Source organism: Dermacentor andersoni, chromosome 1 (assembly GCF_023375885.2).
Source record: "Dermacentor andersoni chromosome 1, qqDerAnde1_hic_scaffold, whole genome shotgun sequence".
NCBI lineage: Eukaryota > Metazoa > Arthropoda > Arachnida > Ixodida > Ixodidae > Dermacentor > Dermacentor andersoni.
The window spans coordinates 146647955-146656833 of NC_092814.1; the positions used below are offsets into that span (position 1 = coordinate 146647955).

Here is an 8879-nt window from a genome sequence, read left to right on the forward strand (position 1 = left end):
ATCCGACTCCTAGTTCTCGTCTCTCCACTAAGCCCCGGTAGCACAGGACGTGCCCGCTTTTTTGCACTGTATATGCTTCCTTTGTCCTCCTAACTTCACTGAGCCCTATTATATCCCATTTACTGCCCTCCAATTCCTCCAATAGCACTGCTAGACTCGCCTCACTAGATAACGTTCTAGCGTTAAACGTTGCCAGGTTCAGATTCCAATGGCGGCCTGTCCGGTGTGGGGAGCACCCGCCTCCATTTCCTCCCGCGTGCCCGCGGCGCCCCGTTCGCACATGGCGACGGGACGAGCCGGCGTAGACATGGGAGAGAGGCACTACGCGCTCTCCCTTTCTCCGTCGCTCCGATGACGCGCGTACCCCTCTTCCCCCACGCGGCTCACGGGAAAGGGAAACGTATCCGGCGGGCGAGGAGGACTTCCCCTCGCAAAAAGGTAAAAAAAGCATAAAAGCGCGCGACCGGGGGAGACTCCCTCTCTTGGGACGCGACCCCTTGGACTGCCGGACTGGAGTACCTGCTGCTACCCGTGAGTGACCACGTTGCCTGACTATCCCGGGCAACGAGGCGAGACTATTTATTACTATTACGGAGAGGACGTTCCTCTGCGAGTGTTCGCGATTGCTAATAGCAATAAACGTTGTTACCGTTGACACCGCTGGTTGCCTTATTCGTCCGAACCCGGCGTAGCCGCGATTTCCGCGCTACGGGTTGGGAGTACCACGAAGCGACTGCGTGGGGCTAGATCCGGAGCTCGCCTTCAGCCCTAGCCGCACGCAGAGTGGAACCCCCACATTTGGCGCTACCAACGTGGATCGAATTCGGCAACACGGCGAGTCTTCTGGTGTGTGTTGGCGCTAGGACTACCCACGTTTCAGCGAACAATGGCGGCTGGCTTGTCTGACCTCTCAGATTTATTCATGCTGTCAAATGTAGCGACGCAAAGTCAGCAGCCTATTGCTAACGCGGCGGCAGCTGCTGAACAAACCAGCAGCTTTGGTTTTGAGTGTTTCACGCGGAACAGTCAGGCTGGCGCAAATGCCACGTGGGCCGAGGTTAACCCCAATACGAGGCGTACCCCGTCGGGCCCCTCGCCGCATCGCGACGCGGACACAGAGGCACACATGCCACTAAATAACTCAACCCCGACGGCGGAGGCATCCGGCCCTTTGGGCGAGAGTTTACCGTCTAGCGAGGCAATGCTGCAAAATGCGTTGCAAATCATGCAGAGCTTAGCCGGCGCCCTGCAAGGCACAATGCAGGCTTCGTCGCAGAGCGAGCGACCACGAATTAAGGTAGACATGCCTACCTACAGTGGGTACCACGATCGCACGAGCGCGAGTGAGTACCTCGACCGTCTACTGTATTACCAGCAGGCAACCGGGCTTTCAGACGCCGAACTAGTCGCGCGCGTGATCCCGGTTTCACTGACCGACCAGGCGGCTCGATGGTTCCGACTGACCGGACACCGATGCCGCACAGTAGAGGAGTTCCGCGCGAACTTCCGCGAAGAATTTCTTCCGGCCAATTACGAGTGGCGTTTGAGGAGAGAGCTGGAGCTTCGTACCCAGCATCCGGACGAGTCCCTGCTGGAATATGTGCGAGCGATGGACGAACTGTATCGTCTCGCGAACCCCCTCGCCACCGATGAAGAGAAAGTTGAGCGCGTCACACGGCAGGCGCACCCCACTTTCGCGGCCTATTTCAGAGGGCGCCAATTTAGAGACCTAGACGAACTCGCCGCCGAGGCGAAGCGCATCCAGGGAGACATTCTCGCGGCGCGAGCATACCGCCCGCCTCCACCCGCGGCGCTGTCACTCGAGCCTCGCTGCGCGTGGAACGGCGGCGCGATCACTTCCCACTCGTCTAGAGTCGACGCGTCGGCATCGTTCGCGGAGCCGCAGGTCCAGCGTAGTTGGGAGTTATCAGACCGCGCTTTGGACCCGTACGCCTACGCGCTGAGAACAGCACCGACTAATGCCGCACTCAGCGCGCCGCGACAGGAACGAGAGGCCGATACGAGACGGGAGGAGCGGCACACGCCGAACGCAATTCAAGGAAACTACGGCGGGCCGGAGTGGAGCGACGGCCGCCCAGGCCACCGAGGCTTCAGCGGCCGCTGCTACCAGTGCGGCCGACCAGGGCACATCGCCCGTGACTGCGGCCGCACGCCGGGCCGAGGCCGAGCACGTGGCTCGGGAAACGGGCGAGGCCGCCGGTGATCCACCTTGGGTCCCGTGCGGCGATGTCGAACATAGCCGGTGGCATCGAATTACTTGCGCCTTCGGCTTGTCGCGTAGGAGGAGTTGCGGACTCGCAGGCGCCGTTCATCGAGCTAACGATAGCCCGAAAGAAATTCGCTGCATTATTGGATACCGGAGCAAGCGCTTCATTATTTGGTGACGAGGTGTTGCATCATCTCCGCGAGAACAACATCCGCTTGAGAGATAATGGCACCACCTTCCGACTTGCTTCCGGCACAGCGCAATCTAGCGGTGCAGCTAGGCTAGTGATCCGTTGGGAGAAACGCGTGAGGCGACAACGCCTCGTACATCTCCCGGGTTTATCAGTGCCTGTTATTTTGGGTCGAGACTTTCTCGTCAAGTCGGGCATTGTAATAGACATCGGCAACGGAGGTTACCGGGAGAACGGAACGGGTGCTTTAAAGCTTTTCGCAAAAGCGCCCGTGGCAGCGGAGACACGCCAGTCTCCGGGCGCGGCGCGAGCGGGCCACACCCGGCCACAGCCAAGCGAGCGAACAGTAATCGGCGCAGGCGAGGAGAGCGACACGGTGGCACAACAGTGCGCCACTGTTCTGCGAGGAGTTACGCACCCGCTTTTGTCAGAGGTCAATATGCCGGAGAGAGAACGGGCACGACTGTCGTCGCTGTTGTACGAATACGACGCGATTTTCACTGACCGTCCGGGCCGCACTACGCTAGTCAGACACAGGATATACACGGGTGACGCGGCACCATGGAAATGTAATCCTCGGCCGATTAGCTTGACTAAGCGGAAAGCACTTGATAGCGCCTTAGACGAACTCATCGACACAGGCGTGGTGGAAAGGTCGAACAGCCCATGGGGCTTCCCGGTAGTTCTAGTCCCGAAGAAGGACGATACCTATCGCCTTTGTGTAGACTACCGCAGGCTGAATGAGGTTACGAAGAAGGATGCGTACCCTCTACCCTCCATTTCCTCTTTAGTGTCAAACCTAGGCGGGGCGAAGTACTTTACGACGCTCGATGCTAGTCGTGGATACTTTCAGGTCGAAATGGACGAGCGTGACAAAGAGAAAACGGCTTTCACTTGTCACCGGGGGCTCTTTCAATTTAAGAGAATGTCTTTTGGTTTGGTCGGAGCTCCCGCTACATATCAAAGGTTGATGGACCGAGTGCTAGGAGACGCGAAGTGGCAACATGCCCTCGCATATCTGGACGACATAGTGGTTTATTCGAAAACATTCGAGGAGCACTTGCGCCACTTGAGAGACGTCCTAGACAGGCTGAGGTCCGCGGGTATCACGTTGAACCCGAACAAAGCTCAGATAGCTGCGAGTAGAATAGCGCTGTTGGGATTCACGCTGGACAACGGCCGCATCCTGCCGAGTGAGGATAAGCTCGAGGCTATACTGAGGTACCCGTCGCCGAAAGATATCGGCGAACTAAGGCGCTTTCTGGGGTTGGTTAACTTTTATCGCCAATTCATTCCAGACTGCGCGGCAGTGCAAGCGCCTTTGACGAAGCTCTTGAGGAAAGACGAACGGTGGACTTGGGGCCAAGAGCAGGAGGCGGCACTGCGTGGCCTCACGAAGGTGCTCGCTGACACGGCCGAATTGCAGCTGCCCGATTTGAATAGGGAGTTTGTGATTCAAACAGACGCAAGCGACCTAGGCTTAGGGGCGATTTTGCTTCAGGAGCACGGAGGCACTCACCGACCGGTTGCGTTCGCGAGTCGTTCGTTGACGCCGGCCGAAAGGAACTATTCGGTGACAGAGAAGGAGTGCCTCGCGATAGTTTTCGCTCTGCGAAAGTTCGACTATTACGTTGATGGAGTGGCATTCAAGATTGAGACTGACCACATGGCTCTCACTTGGTTGAGGCGCTTGAGCGAGCCGAGTGGCCGCCTGGCGCGTTGGGCACTGCTGCTGCAGCGTTACGACTTCACCGTGCGCTACCGCAAAGGAAAAAGCAATGCCGCAGCTGACGCACTTTCGCGAGCGCCAGTCCGAGGCGATGGAGAGGCCCAAGTAAGGGACGCGGAACAACCGTCGATCCTGGGCGAGAGCGTGAACCACGTAGATGTTGTCGGTTCCGCAGGAGTCGTCTTCAGCAGAGAGGAGCTGTTCGAGGCTCAGCAGAAGGACCCGTTTTGTCGCAAAGTGCTCGACGAGCTCCGGGAGCAGGGTGGCGCGGCCGCCGCACACATGGAGGCAGCTGGTATTGCTGTCGGTGCTAAGCGCTCGGGATCAGCTGGTAATGCTGTGAGTGCGCTGGATTCTTATCTGCTGAATTCCGACGGCCTCCTGCTGAGGTATATTCCCACCGAGGACGACACAAGTGAGCCGTTTAAGGTCGTGATACCGCGCGCGTTGCGAGGAGCACTGCTACGCTACTTTCACGACTCGTGTATCGCTGGGCACGCGAGCGGCCCCAAGACTTATGTTAAGTTGTGTCGCCTCGCTACCTGGCCAGGCATGAAACGGGACGTGATGCGCTACGCCCGCTCATGTCATGTGTGCCAAAGCGTGAAGCCCCGAGGTGGACGACCGCCCGGCCTCATGCAGCCTATCGACAGCCAGACTCCCTGGCAAATCGCGGCGTGTGACGTCATGGGACCGTATCCCACCACACCGAGCAGGAACAAATTCTTGCTTGTAGTCACAGATCACTTCAGTAAATGGGTCGAACTTTTCCCCTTGCGAAAACTGACGGCACGAGTGATCATGGATAAGTTGTTAGAGGTTTTCACTAGATTTGGCTTTCCGGAGCAGTTGATAACGGACAATGCGTCCTACTTCACCGCGAAGGTTTTCGTCGACTCGTGCGCTGCACTTGGCATTAAGCACAAGAAAACGACAACTTACCATGCTCAGTCGAACCCCACTGAACGGGTCAATCGCAACATTAAGCACATGCTTGTCGCGTTCTCTGAAAGACATAAGGACTGGGATACCTACCTTCCAGAGATCGGGTTTGCATTGCGATCGACAGTGAACCGCTCGACTGGGTATGCGCCTTCTTCTCTCAACCTGGGGAGAGAGCTGCCGAATCCGATGGATAGAGTTCTCGCGGATCGCAGCGGAATGTCGGTCGCGCCTACAGCACGAGCTGAATACGCGACGCACCTACGTGACAAGATGACGGAAGCTTTACACAAAGCACGCCGTAATCTTCGCACTTCTAGGGCGCAACAGAAGGCGCAGTACGACCGCTCGCATCGGAACGTCCGCTACGAAGTGGGCGATCTGGTGCTTCGACGCCAGCACGTTCTCAGCGATTCTAGCAAACAGTTCGCTGCCTCGCTGGCGCCGAAGTGGATCGGGCCGTATCAAGTGCGAGAGAAGGTTTCCTCGCTTGTTTACCGGCTCGAGAGCATGAAAGGAAAGCCGATCGGCGGGCCGGTACATGTATGCGACCTGAAACGCTACGTGCCGCGGGATGAGCAGTGGGATGAAAACCAGTCCCTCCTTCAACGACGGTCGGTGAGAGAGAGCAGCCAGAACCGAACGACGAGCCCGCCGCCGCGCTACAACTTGCGTAGCAAGAGGAAACCCTCCGGCACTGCCGGGCCCGTTTGATGTTTCCGGCGGAGTACAAGGCGTTACGCGCAATGCGAGTGTTAACCTTATCTGTGCCGACTTTCACCACACAGATGGACCACGACGCCAACTCTAAGCGCCGCCGAGACGACTCGGCGGCGGGACACCCACCATTTGAGGTGTCCCCTCGAGGGCCCTCGACCCACCAGGGGCGTCGCCAGGCCTCACACCGGACGCCCGCAGGACCAGCCCATCGCGGACGACGTCACCGGTTCCTTGGTGACCCGTCACCTCGCCGCCTCACCTCTCCGTCCGAGGCCAAGTCAGAGCCACCAAGGGAACCCGACGCAACAAACCCCAGCCATCCAAGCCGCGGCACCCGGGACGTGGCTACCTGGACATCACAGGATGGCGTTGACCCACCAGCCGCTTATGTATCAGACCGACCCTGGCGCCGGCAGGAGAGGGCCCGAATCGGAACGCCTCCGGAACGGCTGTTCCGGCTCTTCCAGGGCCGGACCCTACGCGATGCCGACCGGAGGGCGGAGGGCGCCTGCCTGCCCCTGCCGGCGGGTACAAGGCTGTGCGGCTGTGGCGCGGTCCGCCTCCACAAGAGCCACGACCGAGGGGCGCTGCACCGGCTCCGGACGAGAGCAACCAGTACGCCACCGCCGCAGCCACGACCACCAAACGGAGCGGTCCAGGCCATGCTGGCCCGAGCGGCCCGCGAAAACGAGTTCGCGGAATGGCTGCTCCACGTGGCGACCGGGCACCCAGGCACCGCTGCTGGGACGGCAAATCAGCCAGCAGCGGAGCCACCAGCAGCGGAGCAGCCAGCGGCGGAACCACCGGCAGCGGAGCAGCCAGCCGCGAAGACGACGGCTGGCACAGCGAGCAAAGATGCTGCGGCGGTGGCAGACAGCGACAACAAGGAGGCGGCGGAGGAGCTCCAGGAGATGGAGACCGGCTTCTGGGCCATTCTTGACCAATAAAGCGGCGTCCGACTCTTTGCGTCCGAGGGCCTTCTTAAGGGGAGGAGGATGTGGGGAGCACCCGCCTCCATTTCCTCCCGCGTGCCCGCGGCGCCCCGTTCGCACATGGCGACGGGACGAGCCGGCGTAGACATGGGAGAGAGGCACTACGCGCTCTCCCTTTCTCCGTCGCTCCGATGACGCGCGTACCCCTCTTCCCCCACGCGGCTCACGGGAAAGGGAAACGTATCCGGCGGGCGAGGAGGACTTCCCCTCGCAAAAAGGTAAAAAAAGCATAAAAGCGCGCGACCGGGGGAGACTCCCTCTCTTGGGACGCGACCCCTTGGACTGCCGGACTGGAGTACCTGCTGCTACCCGTGAGTGACCACGTTGCCTGACTATCCCGGGCAACGAGGCGAGACTATTTATTACTATTACGGAGAGGACGTTCCTCTGCGAGTGTTCGCGATTGCTAATAGCAATAAACGTTGTTACCGTTGACACCGCTGGTTGCCTTATTCGTCCGAACCCGGCGTAGCCGCGATTTCCGCGCTACGGGTTGGGAGTACCACGAAGCGACTGCGTGGGGCTAGATCCGGAGCTCGCCTTCAGCCCTAGCCGCACGCAGAGTGGAACCCCCACACCGGATCCAGGGATTCTTAGCACCCTCTGCTGCGTCACAGGTGTGACCGCTGCCTTGGTCAATTGCTTCGCAGCAGCTGGGGACTGAGGGCCGGGGTTTAGATAGATGTCTAGATAGATGCAACCACCAAAAAAGTATGATCAACAATAGCTTTCTTTTTCTAGAATCTGACATTAACAGTAATTTCGCCGAGTTTAATTGCATTTCTAAGTTTTGGCATCAATCCCTAACTATATGCCGATTTGAGTTTAATTCGGTTTCATCTTATGGCGATTTAATTCAAATGTCCGTAGGGAAATCAGTTATACAAGCTAAAAATGAAAGGGGATCCAAAACGACCCGCCGCGTTGGCTTATGGGCTACGCGTTGTTGCGCTGCTAAGCACGAGTTCGCTGGATCAAATCCCGGGCGTGGCGGCGGCCGCATTTCGATGGGGGCGAAATGCAGAAACGTCCCGTGCATTGGGGGTACGTTGAAGATCCCCTGGTGGTCAAAATTAATCCGGAGTACCTCACTATGGCGTGTCTCATAAATAAATCGTGGTTTTGGCACGTGAAACCGCAAAATTCACTTGAATCCAACACGCTTTCTTGTGGCACCCTGGGCGCAACAGAAGACCGTATGTAGATTTCATATCTCGAGCCTGAACATAGCGTGCCCTAGAACCAATATATGAGCAAAACCACTGTCATAGAACATAATTTTTAAAAGTGACAAATTTTGAAGAGTAACGTGGGGCGAGGTGCCTAATCGAAGGCTTCGGCGAAGTCCAAGATATCTGGCCACGGGAGTTTCTCGTGAACGTCATGGACAACTTCACGTCTCTTTCGGCTGCTGCACGCGTTTGGACGCCTGATGCCTCTGCAGCGCAAGCGGCCGAGTCTGCGGGTGCACGTGACGTCGCAGGCAGCGAACCGGAATCGCGTCAAAGACTCCGAAGACACGCGAGCGCAAAGAAAGGCGCGCGACGGCGGTCAGCGTATTTCGGGGAGCAGAAGTCGTCCGGGCGTGCAGTCAGGGGGAGAGCAGCGCCACTCTAGACACATGAGCGGGCGTAGTGCCTCAAGAGGCAAAGCGTTCGGTGCTTTTAGCGGACAGCACGCTTGTTTGAAGCGCCGTCCAACGTGGAGACGTCGCGAGCGCACTCCGACACTTCCTCTCGCTACGGGAAAAAGGACATTTGGGCCGACGACGTTTCATCGCCTTCCACGGCGTCTCCTCATATAAGAAGGGGGAAACCGGCGGCGGCAGGCGCACGTGCACCGGACGCCGTCAACGGAGACCCATGACCGACTCACTGGTGAGCGCGTCCGGCTGGGCCGGCATTTTTCTTGCTTAGAACCACTGGCGCGGGAGATTAAATAAACGTTATATCTCACGAGTGAAGAAGGAGGTATGTAGTTTCTGTGCAGGCGGGCGATGTGTGCCCTTCCGCCTCTACTGTCTATATATTCCCACAACCCGCGGACGCAGAACCGCCTCGCGAGCACATATGAAAAGAC

General features: G+C 58.4%; 1 protein-coding gene across 1 annotated transcript; it reads left to right on the forward strand.

The window, feature by feature from the left end:
* The first annotated feature begins 233 nt into the window (after nucleotides 1-233).
* Nucleotides 234-6768, forward strand: LOC140216995 (uncharacterized). The gene is made up of 2 exons (XM_072287460.1): nucleotides 234-531; nucleotides 5877-6768. Exon 2 carries the CDS (start codon nucleotides 5877-5879, stop codon nucleotides 6753-6755), a length of 879 nt encoding a protein of 292 aa, XP_072143561.1. The 5' UTR covers nucleotides 234-531; the 3' UTR covers nucleotides 6756-6768.
* Nucleotides 6769-8879: the final 2111 nt, after the last annotated feature.